Genomic DNA, 25,885 nt, shown 5'->3' with positions numbered 1-25,885 from the left:
AAGAAGAAAGTTCACCGAGAGCAAAAGGTGAAAGACTGGTCCTTATTTTGTCCTATCTGTGGAGGTTAAGATGGAGGTTTATGGACCAAGGTGTGATCCATACCTTACACTTGATGTGTGAATGTAAGGAGCTGAGTGAATGGAGATTTGAAGTGTTTGTTAGGGGGACTATGATTTAGAGTGGTTGGTGAGAGTGCGTGCGGATGAGTGTTTTATGGGTATCAGAAGCTTGGCACAGTTTCTTCGTCTCTCGATGAATAATAGAAGTAGATTTCTGTAGGATTATGTTGGGATTTGTGCAATTTCTTTGTAATTGTTCTTTGTTTATATTTGTGCCATGGCCTATGGACTTTTAGTATAAATAAATTATATTCTATTATTTTTTAATCGTTTTAGTACTGTCGCTAATTCTTCCTCACAAAACAAGTCTCCCTTCAAATTCAAGGTTTCACAAACTTTTTCATTTTTCTCTATATCTTTTCCTTCAACTCTATCTCGATTTAGCATATTTTCAAAATGGTCTGCCCATCTCTTTTTAATTCTTTCCTTGTCACTAATTGTGGCCCCGTTCATATCTTTAACTGGGACAAGTCCAGACTAACTACTTCTTCTCTATTTATTAACATGCCAGTACAGGATCAAAACCATCTTTGTAGAACGAGTGCACAGCCCACTCCCACAAGGTTGAACTGGAGCCCCAATACCGCCGAAAAGGGCTGACGAGGCTTAAGTCAAGTCTTGCTGCGCGTCTTTGGTTTAACCTGTTATTTCAAGCAAATTAATGGTCCTATGTCAATTCTAAGTTCTTGGTCAACCTTCTTAAGACCATAGGCTGGCGTGCCTTGTTTGCCTCTCACTCCAGGCAATCTAACGGTCCTATGTCAATTTTAAATTCTTGGTCAGCATGCCTGAGACTCTAGGCAGGTGTTCCTTTCCAAAAACTAACAAACAAGTATGTGTCCAATAAGGGAGTCATACTTACTCCAGCGATTTACCCGTGCCGCAGCCATTTAAACATTGGCCTCTCAATTACTTGGACTATCTGTCTTGGCTTTTCTATTTCTACAATTAGCCATGTCTAAATGCAACCTACAGCAAAATACTTGATAACTTCAATTCAAAATCAACGGACTCGGAAACACAGTCCTTTCCAACTCTTTGAAATCTCCTTTTCAGAAAAGAGATTTATTCCTTAAAGCGGCGTTCACAAGCGTGTCTAGCTGGAAACACCATGTCTAGACACGTGTCTAGCCAGAATTCAATGTCTAGGCAACGACCGTTCACAAGTAAAATTCGGTGCTTAGCTAAAGCTACAAATTTAGTTCAAATTGTCATTTCTCGCCAATCAAGAGAGCTTATTCGGACAAAACTTTCAAATTGTAATCCCTATGTTTACTGTCACAAGACAATGGATGAGATAAGCGGAGCAATTGCCTTAGTGTGCTTCACTATTATGCCTGGTGTTGCATATTTGCCTAATATGAACAAAACAATTAATGAGAAAACAAAAATTAGATTTTAGTTTAAAAATGTAAACAAAAATGATGAAAATAGTGGAACTTGACACATTCTGATTAGCTGTAACCGAAAATCCTAGACATTGAGTTCTAGATCCTACGAGGTAGAACCCAATGTCTAGCCAAGCGCCTTGTCTAGCGTGTCTAGCTAAGCGCCGAATTTTACTTGTGAACGGTCGTTGCCTAGACATTGAATTCTGGCTAGACACGTGTCTAGACATGGGATTCTAGCTAGACACGCTTGTGAACGCCGCTTAGTGGTACCAAATAGACTGTTGATTTCTTTGATTTTTTTTCTTTGACTTATTGCCCTGATTAATTTGTGGAAAATGATTTGGCTTATTTGGGTTTGTTCTTCAACGGAGCTTGAAGAAAAAAGCCCGATAACAAAACTGGGCAACGCAAAACGCAAATTCTCGGTAAAGAATTCAAAATTCATCAACATGTCGAAGGCTGGTGGAAGGATTACTGATCCTAAGAAAGTGGTAAGTTAGCCTAATGTGTGTGGAAAGCTGGGTTGAGTGGCTGACCACACTATAGAATTTGAAGATAAACTTTAGGTTACCTACTAAATCCAAATCATTCTCTAATGTGCAAGTTTTAGCTCAGACTATGGTGAAATTCTAGTTTAAGGGCATATTGCTATCCTAAAAGTCAGTTGAGTTAATTGAATACAACTTGTTAAATAGGCCTAGGTAAAATTCTACTTTAGTTACTTTTGGCTATCTTGGAAAGGAGTTGGGTTAGGAAAATGAAACTTTCAGGGATGGATGTACATGCTAAGGTTTGTCCCGGGAAGGTACTTTGAAGTACCTACCTCCACTCATCCCCCCTCTATATAATGGTAAATTACTGCACATTACTAGTTGTTTTTAACTCATATTTCATCCTATATTACTATCATAAATATAAATCACTGCTTACCTTACACAACTTCTGCTTTTAACCTTGTTCATTAAAATATATTCCAAAATCCTATTTAAATCCTAAGCTATTTAATTTTCAACCCATGCTGACTTTCTTTATGGTATATGAAACCAGATTTGTTGTGATGTCACACTTGCCTTATCAGACACCCTTACCCTTAAGGGTAGCAGGCACATGCCAAACAACTCTGTTGATAAGACCATTTAAACTGTATTAATTGGGGAAAGGATTTCACAAGAGAGATCAGTAAAAATAACCTAATCTTTCTTAGAGGAAAAATTATGTCATGGGAAGATGTTTTAGAAATTCCCCTTCCACCCGAACTTAAAAGTTTCTAAAATTCTACTTTAGAAGCTTTTAAAATATTTCTAAAGTACTAAAAGATAGAGTACTAAAAACATCAGAATCGACTTCAGAGGACACCTTATATCACGGGAAGAGGTTTTTGAAATCACCCTTCCCCCCAAACTCAAAATTTTCTAAAATTCTACTTTATAAGCTTTTAAAATATTTCTAAGTACTAAAAGATAGAGTACTACAAACATCAGAATCGACTTCAGAGGACACGTTATATCACGGGAAGAGGTTTTTTAAATCTCCCTTCCCCCCAATCTCAAAATTTTCCAAAATTCAACTTTAGAAGCTTTTTAAATATTTCTAAAGTGCTAAGACATAGAGTGCTAAAAAACATCAGAATCGACTTCACAGGACACGTTATATCACGGGAAGATGTTTTTTAAATCCCCCTTCCCCCCAATCTCAAAATTTTCTAAAATTCTGCTTTAGGAGATTTTTAAATATTTCTAAAGCACTAAGACATAGAGTGCTAAAAACATCAGAATCGACTTCAGAGGACACGTTATATCATGGGAAGAGGCTTTTAAAATCCTCCTTCTCCCCAAACTCAAAATTTTCTAAAATTCTACTTTAGGAGCTTTTTAAATATTTATAAAGCGCTAAAACATAGAGTGCTACGGGAAGAGGTTTTGAAAATCCTCCTTCCCCCCAAACTCAAAATTTTCCAAAATTCTACTTTAGAAGGTTTTTTAAATATTTCTAAAGCGCTAAGACATAGAGCACTACAAATATCGGAATCGACTTCAGAGGAAAAATTATGTTATGGGAAGATGTTTTTGGAATCCTCCTTCCTCCAAACTCAAAATTTTCCAAAATTTTGCTTTCGAAGCTTTTTGCAATAGTTCTAAAGCGCTAAGACATAGAGCGCTACAAACATCAGAATCAACTTTAGAGGATAAATTATGTTATGGGAAGATGTTTTTGAAATCCCCCTTCCCCCCAAACTCAAAATTTTCCAAAATTCTACTTTAGAAGCTTTTTAAATATTTCTAAAGCACTAATAGATAGAGTGCGAAAAACATCAGAATCGACTTCAGAGTACAAGTTATATCAAGGGAAGATGTTTTTTCAATCCCCCGTCCCCCCAAAATCAAAATTTTCCAAAATTCTACTTTAGAAGCTTTTTTTAATAATTATAAAGCGCTAATGCATAGAGCGCTACAAACCTCAGAATCCACTTTAGAGGATAACTTATTTAAAGGTAAGATATTTTTGACACCCCCCTTCCTCCCAAACTCAAAATTTTCCAAAATTCTTCTTTAGAAGCTTTTAAAATATTTCTAAAGCACTAATACATAGAGCGCTAAAAACCTCAGAATCGACTTCAGAGGACATGTTATATCATAGGAAAATTTTTTTAAAACCATCCTTCCCCCCAAACTCAAAATTATCCAAAATTCTACTTATTACGCTTTTTTAAATATGTCTAAGTCACTAAGAACTAGAGTGCTACAACGTCGTAATCAACTTCAGAGGACACTTCATATCATGGGAAGAAATTTTTGTAATCCCCCTTCCCCCCAAACTCAAAATTTTCAAAAATTCTACTTTAGAAGCTTTTAAAATATTTCTAAAGCACTAATAGATAGAGTGCTAAAACATCAGAATCGACTTCAGAGGACACTTTATATCACGGGAAGAGGTTTTAAAAATCCCCCTTCCCCCCAAACTCAAAATTTTCCAAAATTTTACTTTAGAAGCTTTTTTAAATATTTCTAAAGCGCTAAGACATAGAGCGCTACAAACATCAGAATCAACTTTAGAGGATAAATTATGTTATGGGAAGATGTTTTTGAAATTCCCCTTCCCCCTGAACTCAAAATTTTCCAAAATTCTACTTTAGAAGCTTTTAAAATATTTCTAAAGCACTAATAGATAGAGTGCAAAAAACATTAGAATCGACTTCAGAGGACGCTTTATATCATGGGACGAGGTTTTGAAAATCTCCCATAACCCCAAACAAAAAATATTCCAAAATTCTACTTTAGAAGCTTTTTAAATATTTCTGAAGCGCTAAGACATCGAGTACAACAACAATCAGAAACAACTTTAGAGGATAAATCATGTTTTGATAAGATGTTTTTGAAATCCCCCTTCCCCCCAAACTCAAAATACTCAAAAATTACACTTTAGAAGATTTTTAAATATTTTTAAAACAATAATAGATAGAGTGCTAAAACATCAGAATCACTTCAGAGGCCACATTATATCAAAGGAAGAGGTTTTGAAAATCCCCCTTCACCCTAATCTCAAAAATTTCTAAAATTCTACTTTAGAAGCTTTTTAAATATTGCTAAAGTGCCAAGACATAGAGCGCTACAAATATCAGAATCAACTTTAGAGGATAAATTATGTTATGGGAAGATATTTTTGAAATCCCCTTCCCCCCAAACTCAAAATTCTCCAAAATTCAACTTTAGAATCTTTTAAAATATTTCTAAAGCACTAAGAGATAGAGTGCTAAAACATAATAATCGACTTTAGAGGACCCGTTATATCACGGGACGTTGTTTCTAAAATCCCCCTTCCCCCAAAAATCAAAATTTTCCAAAATTCTACTTTAAAAACTTTTTTCAGTATTTATAAAGAGCTAAGGCATAGAGCACTACAAAAATCAGAATCAACTTTAGAGGATAAATTATGTTATGGGAAGATGTTTTTGAAATCCCCCTTCCCCCTGAACTCAAAATTTTCCAAAATTCTACTTTAGAAGCTTTTAAAATAATTCTAAAGCACTAATAGATAGAGTGCTAAAAACATTAGATTCTACTTTAGAGGATGCTTCATATCAAGGGAAGAGGTTTTGAGAACCCCCCTTACCCCCAAACTCAAAATTTTCCAATATTCTACTTTAGAAGCTTTTAAAATATTTATAAAGCACTAATAGATACAGGGCTAAAACATCAGAATCGACTTCAGAGGACACGTTATATCACGGTAAGAGTTTTTGAAATCCCCCTTCCCCCCGAACTCAAAATTTTCCAAAATTCTATTTTAGAAGCTTTTAATATATTTATAAAGCACTAATAGATAGAGCGCTACAAACATCAGAATCGACTTAAGAGGACAAGTTATGTCATGGGAAGATGTGTTTTGGAATCCTCCTTTGCCCCAAACTCAAAATTTTCCAAAATTTTATTTTAGAAGCTTTTTTAAATATTTCTAAAGCGCTAAGACATAGAGCGCTAAAAACATCAGAATCAGATTGAGAGGACAAATTTTGTTATGGGAAGATTTTTTTGAAATCCCCCTTCCCCCAAACTCAAAATTTTCCAAAATTTTACTTTCAAAGTTTTTTTTAAATATTTCTAAAGCGCTAAGACATAGAGCGCGAAAAACATCAGAATCAAATTTAGAGGATAAATTATGTTATGGGAAGATGTTTTGAAATCCCCCTTCACCCCAAACTCAAAATTTTCCAAAATTCTACTTTAGAAGCTTTTAAAATATTTCTAAAGCACTAATAGATAGAGTGCTACAAACATCAGAATTGACTTCAGAGGACACGTTATATCACGGGATGAGGTTTTGAAAATCCCCCTTTCCCCCAAACTCAAAATTTTACAAAATTCTACTTTAGAAGCTTTTAAAATATTTCTAAAGCACTAATAGATAGAGCGCTACAAACAACAGAATTGACTTTAGAAGACAAGTTATGTCATGGGAAGATGTGTTTTAAATCCTCCTTTGCCCCAAACTCAAAATTTTCCAAAATTTTATTTTAGAAGCGGTTTCAAATATTTCTAAAGCGCTAAGACATAGAGCGCTCCAAATATCGGAATCGACTTCAGAGGACAAATTATAAAAATTTTCTTACGTGGGTGCAATGGTTAGCTGAACGGAGATTTGATAGCCGGTGGTGGGGGTGGGCGAGGGCGGTGGTCAGCAACCTGGTCGCGGTGCCCCTGCTTATACTAATCTAAGCTGACCATTTCGTTGCAACGTGTTGCACCAGAATAATACTCTAAATTCGGTTGATAAATTGCCTTTCTAACAAATTTGTCTGAGTTAGGTTACGTAGTTAATGTATGCTATGATTTACCCCCCCCCCCCTAATGCGCAAATATATAGCCCAAATTTGTTTTCCATTGCTATAACTCACAAATTTTTAAAGGTTCATTCAAAGTTTTATAAATCCCCCTTACCATTCTTCCCATTCCCCCTTCATACTCTAAAATATGGTTGATAATTTGAAAAGCCTTTTTTTCCACGGGTTTTTTTTTTGGGGGGGAGGGGGGATTTTCCGTGAGGGTATTTCCCGTGGGGGGGGGGCATTTTCCGCGGGGAGGTATTTTCCGGCGGGTATTCGCCAAGTACCACAAATTTGATGGTATGAGTTTTATTAAAATGTTTTACTTTTAGGGGTTGTTTCCCCCTTTTACGAAACTCAGACAAATTTGTTAGACAGGCAATTTATCAGCAGGGGCACCGCGAGCAGGTTGCTGACCACTGCCCCCACCCTCCCCCACCTCCCGCTATCAAATCTCCTTTCAGCTAACCATTGCACCCTCAAAAGAAAATTTCTATATAAGTTCCAACATTTTTTACATATTTTAAATAGCGGATGTAAAAAAGAAAAGCAAAATTTTTCAACATTGTAGGATTAAGCTATTTGAATATGTTTTATGTGGTTACCCAACTCAAAATGTTAAGGAGTTTCCAAAAAAATAATCAAAACGAATATAGGTTATTCGGTACTTGTGCATTATAAATAACCCACCGCTATAGACTGTACAAGGAAACCAGACGTGATTTCTTATTGCGTTTACAATATTTAAACTGGTGTTTTTTTGGGTTTAGGGAGGGAAAAAGGTACCTGGGTTAGGTTACGTATTTAATATATGCTATGATTTACCCCCCACCCCCTAATGTGCAAATATACAGCCCAAATTTGTTTCTAAACTATTATATTTTCATCCTATTTTATTTTATTTCATTAGCAGTAACAAAACTTAACTTCTTTCGTGCATAGTAGTGGGTTATTTATAAATTTTGAGTTTGGGGGTAAGGGGGATTTTCAAAACCTCTTCCCGTGATATAGCATGTCCTCTGAAGTCTATTCTGATGTTTTTAGCACTCTATCTATTAGTGTTTTAGAAATATTTTAAAAGCTTCTATAGTAGAATTTTGGAAAATTTTGAGTTTGGGGGAAAGGGGATTCCAAAACATCTTCCCGTAACATAATTTATCCTCTAAAGTTGATTCTGATGTTTGTAGCGCTCTATGTCTTAGCTCTTTGTAAATATTTAAAAAAGCTTTAAAATTAAAATTTTGGAAAATTTTGAGTTTGGGGGAAGGGGGATTTCAAACACATCTTCCCATAACATAATTTATCCTCTAAATTTGATTCTGATGTTTGTAGTGCTCTATGTCTTAGCGCTTTAGAACTATTGAAAAAAGCTTCGAAAGTAAAATTTTGGAAAATTTTGAGTTTGGGGGAAGGGGGATTTCAAAAACATCTTCCCATAACATAATTTTTCCTCTGAAGTCGATTCCGATATTTGCAGCGCTCTATGTCTTAGTGCTTTAGAAATATTTAAAAAAGCTTCTAAAGTAGAATTTTGGAAAATTTTGAGTTTGGGGGGAAGGAGGATTTTCAAAACCTCTTCCCGTGATATAACGTGTCCTTTGAAGTTGATTCTGACGTTTTTAGCACTTTATCTATTAGTGCTTTAGAAATATTTTAAAAGCTTCTAAAATAGAATTTTGGAAAATTTTGAGTTTGGGGGGAAGGGGGATTTCAAAAATATCTTCCCATAATCATGATATTTATACCTCTATTGAAAAAAGCTTTGAAAGTAAAATTTTGAGTTTGGGGGAAGGGGGATTTAAAAAAAATCTCCCCGTGATATAACGTGTCCTCCGAAGTTGATTCTGATATTTTTAGCCCTAAGTCTATTAGTGCTTTAGAAATATTTTAAAAGCTTCTAAAGTAGAATTTTGGAAATTTTTGAGTTTGGGGGTAAGGGGGATTTTCAAAACCTCTTCCCGTGATATGACGCGTCCTCTGAAATCGAATCTGATGTTTTTAGCACTCTATCTATTAGTGCTTTAGAAATATTTTAAAAGCTTCTAAAGTAGAATTTTTCAAAATTTTGCGTTTGGGGGGAAGGGGGATTTCAAAAATATCTTCCCATAACATAATTTATCCTCTAAAGTTGATTCTGATGTTTGGAGCGCTCTAGGCTTTAGCGCTTTAGAAATATTGAAAAAAGTTTCTAAAGTATAATTTTTGAAAATTTTTAGTTTTGGGGGACGGGGGATTTTCAAAACCTCTTCCCGTGAAATAACGTGTCCTCTGAAGTCGATTCTGATGTTTTTAGCACTCTATCTATTAGTGCTTTAGAAATATTTTAAAAGCTTCTAAATAGAATTTTGGAAAATTTTGAGTTTGGGGGGAAGGGGGATTTCAAAAACATCTTCCCGTAACATAATTTATCCTCTAAAGTTGATTCTGATGTTTGTAGCACTCTATGTCTTAGCGCTTTAGAACTATTGAAAAAAACTTCGAAAGTAAAATTTTGGAAAATTTTGAGTTTGGGGGAAGGGGGATTTCAAAAACATCTTCCCATAACATAATTTTTCCTCCTAAGTCGATTCTGATATTTGTAGCGCTCTATGTCTTAGCGCTTTAGAAATATTTAAAAAAGCTTCTAAAGTAAAATTTTGGAAAATTTTTAGTTTGGGGGGAAGGGGGATTTAAAAAATATCTTCCCGTAACATAATTTGTCCTCTGAAGTTGATTCTGATGTTTTTAGCGCTCTATGTCTTAGCGCTTTAGAAATATTGAAAAAAACTTCGAAAGTAAAATTTTGGAAAATTTTGAGTTTGGGGGAAGGGGGATTTCAAAAACATCTTCCCATAACATAATTTTTCCTCTGAAGTCGAATCAGATATTTGTAGCGCTCTATTTCTTAGCGCTTTAGAAATAGTTAAAAAACCTTCTAAAGTAGAATTTTGGAAAATTTTGAGTTTTGGGGGAAGGAGGATTTTCAAAACCTCTTCACGTAGCATTCTATGTCTTAGTGATTTAGAAATATTTAAAAAGCTCCTAAAGTAGAATTTTAGAAAATTTTGAGTTTGGGGAGAAGGGGGATTTTAAAAGCCTCTTCCCATGATATAATGTGTCCTCTGAAGTCGATTCTGATGTTTATAGCACTCTATGTCTTAGTGCTTTAGAAATATTTAAAAAGCTCCTAAAGCAGAATTTTAGAAAATTTTGAGATTGGGGGGAAGGGGGATTTTAAAAACCTCTTCCCGTGATATAACGTGTCCTCTGAAGTCGATTCTGATGTTTTTTTTAGAACTCTATGTCTTAGCACTTTATAAATATTTAAAAAGCTTCTAAAGTTGAATTTTTGAAAATTTTGAGTTTGGGGGGAAGGGAGATTTCAAAAACATCTTCCCATGACATAAATTGTCCTCTAAAGTTGATTCTGATGTCTGTAGCGCTCTATGTCGTAACGTTTTAGAAATATTTAAAATATTTTAAAAGCTTATAAAGTATAATGTTGAAACATTTTGCGATGGGGGGGAGGGGGGATTTAACAAAAATCGTCCTGTGATATAATGTGTCCTCTGAAGTCAATTCTGATATTTTTAGTACTCTATCTTTTAGTATTTAGAAATATTTTAAAAGCTTCTAAAGTAGAATTTTAGAAAATTTTGAGTTTGGGGGGAAGGGTGATTTCAAAAACCTCGTCCCGTGATATAAGGTGTCCTCTGAAGTCGATTCTGATGTTTTTAGTACTCTATCTTTTAGTACTTTAGAAATATTTTAAAAGCTTCTAAAGTCTAATTTTAGAAACTTATAAGTTTAGGTGGAAGGAGAATTTCAAAAACATCTTCCTATGACATAATTTGTCCTCTAAAAAAGATTAGGTTATTTTTAATGATCTCTCTTGTTAAATCCTTTGCCTAATTAATACGGTTTAAATGGTCTTATCAACAGAGTTGTTTGGCATGTGCCTGCTACCCTTAAGGGTAAGGGTATCTGATAAGGCAAGTGTGACATCACAACAAACCTGGCTTGATATACCATAAAGAAAGTCAGCATGGGTTGAAAATTAAATGGCTTAGGATTTAAATAGAATTTTGGAATATATTTTAATGAACAAGGTTAAAAGCAAAGTTGTGTAAGGTAAGCAGTGATTTATAATTATGATAGTAATATAGGATGAAATATGAGTTAAAAAAAACTAGTAATGTGCAGTTATTTACCATTATAGCCTATAGAGGGAGGATGAGTGGAGGTAGCCTAGGTACTTTAAAGTACCTTCCCAGGACATACCTCAGCATGTACATCCATCCCTGAAAGTTTCATTTTCCTAACCCAACTCCTTTCTAAGATAGCCAAAAGTAACTAAAGTAGAATTTTACCTAGGCCTATACTAGATTCCATAGGTCTATGCCTAACTAACACTATGGCAAGGTAAACACACAGCTTGATTTTTTTTTTTCATGCCCCTTCCAAACATAATGATCAATTTAGTTGCAAACAACTTTGATTTTATTAGTCAGATTATCATGGGTACTTCCATTATTGTCAACTTTTTTAAAGCATTGAACCTATGAAAAATCTTATGAGCTTTTGATGTATCATATGATTCAATTGATAGGCTAAATAAATATATTAAGACCATAGATGAGGACTATCAGGGGGGCTTTCAATGTATTTCCAGGGAAATACCCATGATAATTAGAAAGAGCACAAAAAAGGAATCTAATGATACAACTCCATTTTATTAGGCCTAGTGTATATCCTTTGAAGTGGTCCACCCCTAAAGTAAAAGCACATAAAACAAGACATCTATGGGTCCTACTTTTATTTTATTGAGATGTTTTCTTCTGCATAACCATCAAACTAGAATTTTACCAATGCATGTTCAAAAATTTTAGGTGTTAGGCTATTTTTTGTCTTGACTTAGGTGTTATCCTAAGGTTATCCTTAGGTGTCCCAGTGCTGGATTTTAAAATTTAGTGTGCCTAGCCCCAAGTGTGTTGGTACCTCTAGGCCCAAGCAATTTTTTTGTTTGGGGGGGGGGGTAGACATGGGCACCCATATGGGGGGGGGCAGGGGGGCTCCTGCCCCCTCCCCCCTGGTTGAATGATGCTGCCTTGTTTTTATATTTTTTTTTCTGAGATTTCTATTATATAGCATTAAAAGTGCCAATTAGACGAGGTTTGCCCCCCCTGGAATTCAGCTTATGGGTGCCCATGGGGGTAGACACAGAAATTTACAGGGAAACCCCCCAAAATTTTGAGGTAATGGAAACCCTGGACAGAAGGCAACTGATGAGTCATGAGCCAGAAGTAATGCAAAAGAGAGGAAGCTCTCAGCTGCCATTCTTGGGAGACATCTGACAGTTTATAATCAGCTATGGAATTCCTAGGTTGTTTTAAAATCACCTTTCTGTGGATAGGCAACACAGCTGTAGAGTGCACTTTGACAATGAATCATGTTATTCCAGTTTTGTTAAGAAAAAAAAATTGCTCAGCATTTTTTTTTGCACCCCTAGGTCTGGGCCTATGCATAAATCCTGGCCTGCATATCCCTTAATTGAAAATAAGTTGGTACTCCTATGTTAAATGGGCTCTTTTATATACTGAAATGGAAACCAGTCACAAAATACCTGTTTTTGACAGGATAATTCAAGATGCCGCTATAGAGTAATACAATGTATAGTGCGTTTTTCATAGTGTATATAATATTTAAACTGGGTAAATATTTACCAAATCATATTATTGAGTAACAACTAAAGTGAATATACCATTCAATGCCTTTTTTTTATGCTGATTACAAATATAACAATAATTTCTATCTGAAATGAATTTTAGCCCCCCCTCCCCCCCTATATATATCAATTCATAATATATATTTGTACATATAGGGGGGGGCTGAAATTCATTTCCAATAGAAATGATTATAATATTTGTAATCAGCATAAAAAAGGCATTGAATGGTGTAATTCACTTTATTCCTAACTCAATAATATGATTTGGTAAATATTTACCTTAAACTGTTGTTTTTTGGGATTTAGGGGGGGGGGAAGGTACCTTTGGTTTGGTTAGGTTATGTAATAATATATGCTATGCTTTACCAACCCCCCCCCCCCCCACCTAATGTGCAAATATATAGCCCAAATTTGTTTCTAAACTGTTATATATTCATCCTATTTTATTTCATTAGCATTAACCAAACTAGCACTATATTAAAGAGTCCATTAAACATAGGTGTACCAATAAGTTGAAATTAACTTGATTTAACAATTTTTGAACTAAGCAGTTACCTTAATTATACAATTAACTTAATTTCAACAGCAGTGATTAATATCTTTTCTATTGGGGTTTCCTGGGAGATACAAGACATGTTTAGAGAGATCATTGAGTGATATGTTCTTTTTATTGAATTTCTGTCCTGTAAACAAAGTTAACCCTGATTTCCAGGTCTTATAAGACTGCATAGAAGGCAAGTATATATAGCCTAGGGTTGTAGCTGATCCATTAAAGGTAATTAGGATCTGATTACCATGGTAATTCTTACTCTATTTGTAAGGAGCATTGAATGATGAATCAAGATTATTTAACTAGGGTATAATTGAGGAAGCAAAATTATCCCTAATTGATAGGGCATTGGTAGGCTCTTTTATTTCTAAAATTTGATCAAAACCATTCTAGCTTAATTTTGGTTCTTTAGTGTTTTTTTTTAACTCTAAGTTTTGGGAAGAACAATAGCCCACCTCTAATGTTAGCAGAATTTAAGCCATAAAAAGCTGTTTATTTGAAAATTTAAGAAATAGTATTACAAATTTTGGAAACACTGTAAGTCAAAATTGAGCGAAAACATTCCCTGGTGTATCATTTGAGCTATAGATCTATATCTAATTGTTCACTTTATAATTCAAAGATTGTCCAAGTCCATTAAAGGTAAGTGATAACTGGAATAGTATTTTCCTTTTGTAAATTGACATTTTGACTTCAGCATTTTTGATGTAAAGAATCAGCAAAAATTGTGCATTGCCTAGAGAAATAAATTAAGCTTCCTTGGTGATATTCTCTTTTTCATCTGGAATTCATTTAATATTTTTTAAATACACAGTTTATAGCCCTTGTCTGAGCCCACCTACCAACCCAGTAATTCAGTATTGTTTGACCTTTAATTTACTTCCCCAAATATACAAATTTTGAACAATTGTTCTATGATTTATATTAGGGATTTCATTATTTACATTTTTTTTGCCCAGAAATAAACTGATACTAAGAAGTCTGCTTTTTCCTTTAAATTCCCTTAGGAAAATGTTGAGAAGAACACTTAATATTTGAGTCTAGAAAGTAAAGGTTTGTCTCCATGAGACTACATTGCTGTTACTGCAATAAACAGCTCTTTTTTTCTCACATTTACCATAGAAAATCATTAGGCTACAGGGATTTTTGTCAACAGGCAATTTTATCTCTAGAAATAATACATCCATTAATCAATATTGATAACCCAGCATTCAATAGGATGATTGTCAATTAAAATTATTGTTATTATTATTATTCATTTATTGCCCATCAAAAAAAGGTACAAAAGGTACAATAGACGGAGTAATCACTAAAGAAAACAAAAAGAAGAAAAAGAAGGACACAAAAACACACTGAAAATCCAAATACATGACAAAAAAACCCCCCCATTACACTAATACAAACAATGATGCTAACAAAAGGATGATAAAAATTTCCTTTAAAACAAGAGAGAGATTTGTCAATACCAACACTTAATCATTTAATACCTGTCAAAAAAAAGGTACATATACGGAATAACCCCTAAAATGACAAAAAAAAATAGAGAGAGAAAAAAAATCATTACATGTATTACATTAATACAAAAAAACTATTGTGGACAAATTGGTGACCATGGATGATTAAACTTACTTTGAAAACGGGATAGAGATTTATTAATGCTAATATTAGGGTCATTTAGCTTATACAAATGAATATTTTTACGGTTTCTTGTCCAAGGGGGCAAATGTAGAAGATATTTAGCAAATCTGAAGAAGATTGATTGTAGGTGCTTTTTATCTGTAACTGTAAAGAATTTCCAGAAAGGAGCAATGTAAAGCAGATGTGGAAGGCCTGTGGCATTGTAAATGGATGCTAGAAGGTAACAGTTGAAATGTAGTTTGCTTTTTACAATTACAGTGTAAGAAATGCTAATTTTACACTCAACATGAGAAATCAGCAAATGACGTGTGTGGCCTATAGATGTGCCAATTGGAAGGCCCAGGTATGTAATATGGTTTGAGGGTTTAACAAGAGAACCGTCCTTATTTATAAGAGAAGTAGAGGGGTTTTGCCAATTGAAAAGGATTACTTCGGATTTCTCAGGATTAAAAGACAGACTAATTTTTGAATGTTCATCTTTGAGGATTTTGAAATTCTGCTCAATGTGCTGGATTGTACGGCTGAGATTCAGGATGTCATCAGCATAACAAATAAGAGACATATCGATTCTCCCAAGAATGCATGAAGGGAGACACTTTGCCTGAGCTTCCAGGACACTATTATTGAACAGGGTTGGGGAAGTGATAGCTCCCTGTCTAGTCCCTTTCTTAACGAGGATGGGGTACTGAGGATTCACAGGCATATTCGAGGGATTCGAAGAGTTTGGCCTCACACGAGAATTAATGCAATTATATAGGGATTGATGAAGAGCCAACTGCAGGGGAAAACAGGATGGAAGTTTTAAACACACTCTTAGATTCCTATATAAATCCCTGAGAACACGGACAACTGATGGGGTTACGCCTTGCCTTGCCATATGAAGAACCATGGATGAATAAATTAAGGAATCGAACGCACGTTTAACGTCATGTCCAACGAGGATCATACTTTCTCCCAAAGATTCAGCATTGGCGAGGGCAGTAAAAACTGCTGTAAGAGCATGAAAACAGCCAAGATTAGCCTGAAAACCGAACTGATATGGAGGAACGTAACGTTTCTGTCTTAACTCATCAAGAAAAAGAAGCTCAAAAAGTTTGCATGCCATAGTAGAGACAGTGATGGGACGGAAAGAGGAACATTGCAGCTCAGATTTCCCTTTTTTGGCAATCAGAGTCAGATCACCAATGCAGAACGAGGATGGAACAATACCTGTAACAAATATCATTTGCATGAGAAGGCTGAGGTGACGCACCAATAGATAAAATAGATAACTTCCATTAATGATGTGTAGAGTGCTCACCTTATCTATCCCACAAGACACTTTCTTTTTAAGTTGGGATATGGCTTTTATAACAGCATCACAAGTAACAACAAAACCAAGGTCAGGAGATTCATCAATGAATTTGCAGAGCTCGTCACAAAATTGTGACTCTAAAACAGGATCAGGCTCAGAAAATTCATTTGAAAAATGGGATATCCACTCGGATATCCACTCGGATTGGGTCTGGCAAAGTGGAGGAGATAGTACGAGGTAATAGCTTCCACAGTAGATCAGGTGAATTCCTGACCTTCTCGGAATAAAGTGTCTGCATTTTAGATTGATGAAGGGCAAGTTCCTTAGCAAAACATTTTTTTTACACAGAAGTGCGAAGTTTCATCATTTGTGTTGGTTCAGCCTCTTCACCCCAAAAGACAATAACCAAAGGCCTACCTCAGGGAGCAGTCCTCAGTTGCCTCCTATTTGCCCTATATCTCTGGGACATGAACCTACCCCACACAAATCTACAATAGGCTGATGATCTGGTGCTATGGTCATCTGGCAACACCTTTCAGATAGCACAGTCAAATCTGCAAAAGTCACTTTTCCAGTTTGAAAAATTCTCTCAACATTCATATTTACCCATTGCAACCACCAAGTCAAAAATAATCCAATTTCACCAGAAGCGAAACCATGTTAATGCAAAACTAACTCTAAATAAAACAACTATTCCAGAAGATAATCATATTAATTACCTAGGTCTCATGCTTGACCAAAAACTTAATTTCCACCTCCACATCTCAAACACAATAAAAAAAAGGTATAGAAAAACAAATATACTAAAAAGACTTCTTTCCACACCCTGGGGCTGTAAGGAGAAAACCTTACTCCAGTTTTATAAATCACATATAAGACCCCATATTGACTATGGGCTCATCATCTATGGTGCATGTGCAAAGACCCATATGCAAAAAATTGAAACAACACAAAATGATATAATACATCTCATATTTGGTCTTAGGAAACCCACAAGCACCAAGTTTCTGCTTATGGAGAGTGGATTAACAACAATAAAGCAGAGACGTAGGTTTCTCTTGACAAAACATCTTACAAAAATTGAATCAAATAGCTCACACACATTACATAATTGGTTAAAAAAATCCAGCCATGTGTAGAGGCATTGCAGATGAGTATGCTACTATTCAGACGAAGTTCCCCATACCAGCAAAGTCTATTACTCCAACTTTACCCCGATCCCCTCTCCATGGAATTGGTAAGGTTCCCTAATAAATATTGAATTCTCAAAGTGGGATAAAGATTTAAACCCCAATGCTTTTGTCACGAAAAAATGTGCAGAACCTAAAACAATTACATATCAAAACCTCTTCCAAATATGTGTTGATAGGTCAAAAATGAATGAGAAGGTTGCAAGTGGTGTTTTCCTTCCTCACCTGAAAATTGCAATGGTCGAGAGATTATATAATAATTTATCTATAATGTCTGCTGAGTTGAATGCCATAATCATGGCATTAGAACACCTTAAGCAAAACCAACCTTTGATTGCAAATTCAAACAATATTATCATCTATTCCCACTCTCTATCAAGCCTTGAGTTGCTTGCCTCAGCTCCTCAATATAAGTTGGACATTGACACTTATCATTGTCTCAGTATTATTGATAATCTTGCTTCAAGTGGCATAAAAACTTATTTTCAGTACATTCCTAGCCCTGACATAATTGGTAATCATCAGGTTGATGAAATAGCAAAAAATGCTATAAATATTGACCAGCCAAGTGGGAGACCAATCCCAATTAGAGATATTTACCAATGGAGGCTATCAGATATTAATTTTAATAAGATTAATCCTATCCTTTCCCCCTTTCCAAATAAGTATATTTCTAAAATTTATCATAGAATTCGTTCTGGAACAAATGGAGTAAATTTCCTTGCATTCTCATATAATTTTTCTAATTCAAGTGGTTCAACTCCCCTGTCCCCTCTTTGCAGGCATTGTAATATGAATAATGAAACAATTGACCATTGCCTATTTGAATGTAATATGCTGACGTCTGCACAACATACCTTGCTTTGTAAACTGTTAAAATACTTTAAACACCACAAAATCTCACTATCAGCCAAGAGCCTAGCCAACTATACCTGTACACAGAGCACAGAAATCGATATCTATCATCTTATATTTGAACTCCTTGAGTCAAAAGATCTACTGAAAGATATCTGTAACTTAAAACCTTTACCCTGAGGGTTGTGGGGGAGTGTCCTCCTCAAAAATATATTTTCAATCTGGAAATCAACTACGCTGAACAAAAATGACTATCTCAAAATTTTGATTGGATGTGTCTAGGGGAATAATGGGCGTAGGGAGGGGGGGGGGGGGTTATTTGCCCTCCAATCACTTTTGACTATTAAAAAGGGCACTATCCCTTTGAATTTCCAATCGAATGAACATTTTTTGAAGTTTCTACGACAATGCCCTCTATAAAACATTATATGCCCCCAGGGCATATCTTAAAACCCTTGCCCTGAAGATTCTGGGGGAGTTTCCTCCTCAAAAACATATTTCCTACCGGGAAATCAACTACGCTGAATAAAATGGCTATCTCAGAATTTTGATTGGATGTGTTTGGGGAAATATTGGGCGCGGGGGGTTCTAGTTGTCCTCCAATCATTTTCGACCATTAAAAAGGGCCCTAGCCCTTTAATTTCCAATCGAATGAGCCTGTTTTGAAGTTTCTACGACAACGCCTTCTATAAGAACCTTATATGCCCCCAGGGCATAACTTAAACCCTTGCCTTAAGGGTTGTGGGGGAGTGTCCTCCTCAAAAATATGTTTTCTATCTTGAAATCAACCACACTGAACAAAATGGCTATCTCAAAAGTTTGATTGAATGTGTTTGGGGAAATGATGAGCGTGGGGGGGGCGGGGGCCAGTTACACTCCAATCACTTTTGACTATTAAAAAGGGCACTAGCCCTTTAATTTCTAGTCGAATGAACATGTTTTGAAGTTTCTACGACAACGCCTTCTATAAAAACCTTATATGTCCCCAGGGCATAACTTAAAACCCTTGCCCTGAGGGTTTTGTGGGAGTATCCTCCTCAAAAATAATTTTCTATCTGTAAATCAACTACGCTGAACAAAATGACTATCTCAAACTTTTGATTGGCTGTGTTTGGGGGACTGATGGGCGTGGGGGGGGGCTAGGTGCCCTCCAATCATTTTGGACTATTAAAAAGGGCACTAGAACTCTCGATTTCCAAATGAATGAGCCTGTTTTGAAGTTTCTACGACAACGCCTTCTATAAATATCTTATATGCCCCCAGGGCATAAGTTAAAACCCTTGCCCAGGGCATAAGTTAAAACCATTGCCCTGAGGCTTTTGGGGGAGTGTCCTCCTCAAAAATATATATTATATCTTGAAATCAAATACGCTGAACGAACTGCCTAGCTCAACATTTTGATTGGTGGTGGTTTGGGGAATAATGGGCGTGGGGGGGGGCTAGTTGCCCTCCATTCCCTTTCGACTATTAAAAAGGGCACTAACTTTTTGAATTTCCAATCGAATGAGCCTTTTTTGAAGTTTCTACGACAACGCCTTCTATAAAACCTTGTATGCCCCCAGGGTATAACTTAAAACCCTTGCCCTGAGGGTTGTGGGGGAGTGTCCTTCTCAAAAATATATTTTCTATCTGGAAATCAACTACGCTGAACAAAATGGCTCTTTCAAAATTTTGATTGGATGTGTTTGGGGAAATGATGGGCGTGGGGGGGGGAGGGGGCTAGTTACACTCCAATCACTTTCGACTATTAAAAAGGGCACTAGCCCTTTAATTTCCAATCGATTGAGCCTGTTTTGAAGTTTCTACGACGCCTTCTATAAAAACCTTATATGCCCCCAGGGCATAACTTAAAACCCTTGCCCTGGGGGTTTTAGGGGGAGTGTCCTCCTCAAAAATATATTTTCTATCTGGAAATCAACTATGCTGAACAAAATGGCTATCTCAAAATTTTGATTGGATGTGTTTAGGGGAATTGTGGGCGTGCGGGGGGGGGGGGGGCTAGTTGCCCTCCAATCACTTTCGACTATTAAAAAGGGCACTAGAACTCTCGATTTCCAATTGAATGAGCCCCCTTTGAAGTTTCTACGACAACCCCTTTCATAGGAAGTGCCTCTTGGAAAAAATAATAAATACATAAAACATTGGAGCCGTATGGCCTTTACTATAGGCAACGCTACAGCGTTGCCTCTGATTGTAGAAACCCAAGTGATTAGAATAGAAAGATAAGTTAGAATATTACATCTTTCTTTCTTTCCAAAACTAGTGAGCAGGTAAAAAATATACTTAACTAACAACAGAGGGATGAACTAATTAAACTTTGGTAACATCAACACTACTTGGGAATAATAAAAATTCCTTTTTATAATATTACTTCATTTTACTTATGAGAAGGCCCTAGGCTCACTTCATTTTATTTTTCATCTAAAAGGAAAAGGGGTATCCTTTACAAGGATTAATTAAAAAAACTTTTTCCACAAAATAAGTTTTTCAACAAAAAGTAAAGAACTCCATTGAACAAAAAATGAGCAAAAATAAGATCAAATAATCTACCAAGCGTGAAACTTACCACAAATCAGCATCAATGAATAAATGAAACCCAAAACGAACAGAAATTACATAAAATAACCAAGTCAAACTGAAAACGAGCAGAAATTAACATAAGTTGGGCTCAAAACCCCTATGCCTTCCCAAGGCCAGTGCCAGAACATAATTTGCACTTTACTGAAAAAAATACAAATGAATGTCCATTGTCAGTTTAATATACATATACTTATATTTAGTAATCAGAATGTTAATATTATTTGATTTATTAAAGTTATAAAAGTAAAAACATTTATTTTTTTTCAGTAAAGTGCAAATTATGTTCTGGCCTTGGGAAGACATAGGGGTTTTGAGCCTAACTTATGTTAATTTCTGCTCGTTTTGAGTTTGACTTGGTTATTTATTGTAATTTCTGTTTGTTTTAGGTTTCATTTACTTATCGATGCTGGTTTGTGGTACTTTCACGCTTGGTAGATTATTTGATTTGATTTTTGCTCATTTTTCGTTTAATGCAGTTCTTTACTTTTCTTTGAAACTTTTTTTTTTGAAAAAGGTTTTTTTTTAATTAATTTCTGTTCATTTTATATTGACATAGTCTTTTCAGAGAAAAAGAAAATAATACTTTAAATCTTTTCATTTTTTTAAGAATTTATAGTTTGGCCTGCTATTTGTATGCTGGAGAAAAATTTTCATCAATTTTTGACTACATACACCCTCTTAAAAATCTGGACACAAATAGTAGTGTTTAATTTAGTTTCATACTTCCTCTAGTTGACCTGAAATGGAAAACTTGATACCATTCGCAAAAAAATCTGTTTACTTTCTTTGATAGCTTGGATACACTTACGCTATTTTGATTTGGTTAAATTTTAAGAGCAGAAGCAGCTCCAAAAGTTTGAACATAATACCCTCAGTCATTCTTGAGATACTGCTGAGAAGCCTTATTGGGAATTAGCATTAACACAGTGCATTTTGATTTAATCTTATGGATACATTTAGTTTTTAAACATAAAGTCAAATGGGAGTGTGGGCGTGGGAGGGGGTTTTGTTTCCATCCTAACACTTTCGACTATTAAAAAGGGCATCAGCCCTTTGTATTTTCAATCGAATGAGCCGTTTTCAAAGCTCCTATGACAACTCCTTCAATACAAAGTGCCCTGGTCTAAACAACAACAACAACAAAAAAAATAATACATTATACCCACAATGAGCCCTTTTGAAGTTTCTATGTCAATGCTTTCAATAAAAACTTTAGATGCCCCCAGGGCATAAATTACAACCCGTGCCCTGAGGGCTGTGGGGGGAGGGCTTGTCATCCTTAAAGACCTAATTTCCAAAACTTTCAACTACGTTGAATAAAATGGCTATCTACAAATTGTGATTGGATGTGTTTGGGGGAATGATGGGCGGGGGGGGGGCGAGTTGCCCTCCAATCACTTTCGACTATTAGAAAGTGCACTAGCCCATTGAAAGTCCAATCGAATGAGCCCCTTTTGAAGTTTCTATGGCAACACCTTCTATATTAACCTTATATGCCCCCAGGGCATAACTGAAAACCCTTGCCCTTAGGGTTGGGGGGGAGTTTCCTCCTCAAAATATATTTTCTATTTGGAAATCAACTAAACTGAACAAAATGGCTATCTCAAAATGTTTATTGGATGTGTTTGGGGGAATGATGGGCGTGGGGGGGGGGCTATTTGCCCTCCAATCACTTTCGACTTTTAAAAAGGGCACTAGCCCTTTGAATTTCCAATCGAATGAGTCTGTTTTGAAGTTGTTTTAACAAGGTTTTTTTTTTTATCTAAGTTTTGGTATTTGGTGCAAGGATAGCAGCTTCTAATATAGACTTCAATGTCCTTTGCCATTCCTGGCCAGAAAACATTGGTGCAAGCTTGCTGCTTTGTCTTTTCTATTCCTAGATATGAGGCATGGATACAGTCAAGAATATCTTTATAGGATCTATCATCTTATATTTGAACTCCTTGAGTCAAAAGATCTACTGAAAGATATCTGAGAATATCTAATAAATAAGAGACAACTAAGACAGTAGCTCTGTAGCCCACAGAGTGAAGCAAAAAAGAAGAGGGCTAAATAGTACCAACTGAATAGTCCGCCTGCTGTGAATTAGAAGAAGATTTACACAGAGTGAAGTGAAAAAGAAGAGGGCTAAATAGTACCAACTGAATAGCCCGCCTGCTGTGAATTAGAAGAAGATTTACACTTTTCTCAGTTCATTGACTATTCCTTGACGGGGGCATAGGCAATCTCTCCATAATTTGTGCCAAAATTTAGCACGGTCACAAGCTTCAGACAGCACGTATTTTTTTAAGAGGAACTGCCCTTTTTTCAGCACACAAAAGTGCATGGCAGATTTCTGCAGAGTGGATATCAAGAGTTAATCTAACCTCATTAATGTCTTTATTAGAAGACTTTTGCAGAAGATGAAATGGAACCCGGATCTTGTTTAGGAAACTATCTGAACTTTCAATGAACTGAGATGTGTCAATTTTATTCCAATTGCGAGAAGTATACCACTTGTGCTGGTGAACAGTATAAGCCTGTAACACTGGAATCTGAGAAGCTTCTCGTTTAAAACTAGAAGCAATAGGAAGGTGGTCTGAAACTTGAAACTTGGAAACTCAATAAATAAATTCACTACTACAAACTGCTGATCTAATCAATGTACAGTCCTGTGAGAAATAGGAATTAAGACAAAGAAGTTAGATGCTCAGGAAATATATAGCAACAAACATAACTTGAGGTTTGATTTTGTGTAGAGATTCTGATAGTGGACTGTCATGGTGTTAAGAAGGTTGCTAACCAAATTGTATGTTTTATTTTTGCTTTGATACTATCCCTTTACTGTATAATTTTTACTTTTTACAAAAATTTGTTTGATACAGCAAGGACTTTATTTAATGATTAATTAAAAAAAAACTTTCCGAAAAATAAGTTTTTCAAAGAAAAGTAAAGGCCATTTTAAACTTAACCTCAGGAGATACAAATACCTGTTAAAATTCAAACTAAAGGCGACCAGAAATTAATATTGAAGAATAAATAAAACCCAAAATGAACAGAAATTAAATAATCACTCATATCAAAAAAACATACAACAAGTAATAATATAAATGAATAAATAGATCTTAAACCGAGTAATTCTTGGGTTGAATATGAAAATCTAGCTTAAAACAAAAACAAATATTTTGCTATTAAAGTATAAATGAAACTTAAAACGAGCAGAAATTAAATAAAAAATCAATGTGAACAAAACGTACAATATATATTAATGTAAATGAATAAATAAATCTTAAAACGAGTGAAACTTAAATTGAATATGCAAATCAAGTTTGAATCGAATAAAAATAACTACAAACAAGAGTTTGGGTATCGTCTCACTGCAGAAGCCTAAAACCTACAGCGTCATTGGCGCTTTACTGAAAACAATTCTTTGAATTATTTTCACTTTTGAAACTTTAAGAAATCAAAAATTAATTAAGATTTTAGGGAATAAATATCAGCATATGTATATTAAATTGACGATGCACATTTTTTTTCAGTAAACTCATTTTAATTTTTTTCAGTGAAGCACAGATTATATTCTGGCTTTTAGAAAGCATAGGGATTTTGAACCCTACACACATTAATTTATGGTCGTTTTGAGTTTGACTCTAATAGTTATTTCAATTTTTGTTCGTTTTGGGTTTCATTTATTTATTGATACTAATTTGGGGTAGTTGTATGCTTTGTAGATTACATGATTGTCCGGACGCCAGGTGTTAAAAATGTCAACCATACCACGACGGAATGCGGCTGCTACGAGAATTAACCTACCCTCCACTCCCTAAATTGACCATGCGGATTCAAAAATACCAATGGCACTTGCTTGCGAGTGGTGAAACACTCCGAAACTTGACATTTTATTATATTTTGGTGTTTCATGCAAGAAAATACATGTTCCACAAAGTTTAAGGTGCAGTTTTCCGCTCAAATAGAAATGCCTAGAAGCCATAGAATGTTTTCATAACAAACTAACACGATTAGTTAAAAAAAAATGGCATAGTTAAAAAAAAAATGGCAAAACTTTATGAGTCTTGAACAGTCTTGGAAAGTATAAACAAAATCAAATTGAATATTAGATATATAATGATATTAATTGTTGAAAGATCAATCAGTTTAAGTTTTTTTTCACTGTAATTTTTATTTTCATTTTCAATGCTTTAAGAACTGGAAAATAATAAATTTGTAGTAAACGAGTAATTCGTTCTCAGTGAAGCACCAATGACGCAGAAGGCTTTAGTTTTTTACAGTTAAAGAAGGGGGCAGTATCCAAATTTTGCTTGTAGTGAAACTATATTTGTCTTGACCAATCTTGAAAATAACTAATGAATTAAACTGAATATTTAATGCATAATGATATTAATTGCTGAAAGCTCATCAGTTCAAAATTTTACTGTAATTTTAATATTTATTTTCAATACTAGGTACAAAAGAAAATATTTGTCACATAATTGGTTTACAGTAAAGCACCATTGACGCAATAGATTTTAGACTTCTGCTGTGAGGCGATACCCAAACTCGTGTTTGTAGTTATTTTTATTCAATTCAAACTTGATTTGCATATTCAATTTAAGTTTCACTCGTTTTAAGATTTATTTATTCATTTACATTAATATATATTGTAATGTTTTGTTCACATTGACTTTTTATTTAATTTCTGTTCGTTTTAAGTTTCATTTATACTTTAATAGCAAAATATTTGTTTTCGTTTTAAGCTAGATTGTCATATTCAATCTAAGCATTACTCGCTTTAAGATCTATTTATTCATTTATATTATTACTTGTTGTATGTTTTTAGTTATGATTGTTTATTTAATTTCTGTTCGTCTTGGTTTTCATTTATTCTTTAATAGTAATTTCTTGTTTTTTTGAGTTTGATTTTTAAAAGGTATTTGTATCTCCTGAGGTTAAGTTTAAAATGGTCTTTAATTTTCTTTGAAAAACTTATTTTTCGGAAAGTTTTTTTTTAATTAATTTTTGTCCGTTTTTGATTGCAAAAAGTTTCAATTTTTTTTTGGCATGGGGGGGGGGGTGCTTACTGTCCGATTATTCTTGACTTTAAAAAACGGATCTAGAACTTTCAATTTAAATCGAATGAGGCTATTATCAAAGTCTATACAATTACCTCTTTGATAAAAACCTTATATAAACAATAGACAGCTTGCATAATGTGCTGACAGCTATAGACAACTATGAATGGATGCAAAAAATAGCTCCATTCTGAG

General features: G+C 34.9%; 1 protein-coding gene across 1 annotated transcript in view; it reads left to right on the top strand.

Moving 5' to 3' along the window:
- The first annotated feature begins 1,902 nt into the window (after window positions 1-1,902).
- Window positions 1,903-25,885, top strand: part of Bet3 (blocked early in transport 3) — a 67,669-nt gene continuing 43,686 nt past the window's right edge. The window contains exon 1 of the mRNA XM_089108322.1: window positions 1,903-2,002. Coding sequence (XP_088964448.1) covers window positions 1,961-2,002 — 42 coding nt within the window. The 5' untranslated portion in view covers window positions 1,903-1,960. The remainder of the gene's footprint in view (window positions 2,003-25,885) is intronic.

Source organism: Artemia sp. Qi Xiang Cuo, chromosome 2, assembly GCF_049724085.1.
Source record: "Artemia sp. Qi Xiang Cuo chromosome 2, ASM4972408v1, whole genome shotgun sequence".
Lineage (NCBI taxonomy): Eukaryota > Metazoa > Arthropoda > Branchiopoda > Anostraca > Artemiidae > Artemia > Artemia sp. Qi Xiang Cuo.
This window is presented reverse-complemented; position numbering and strand designations above follow the sequence as displayed.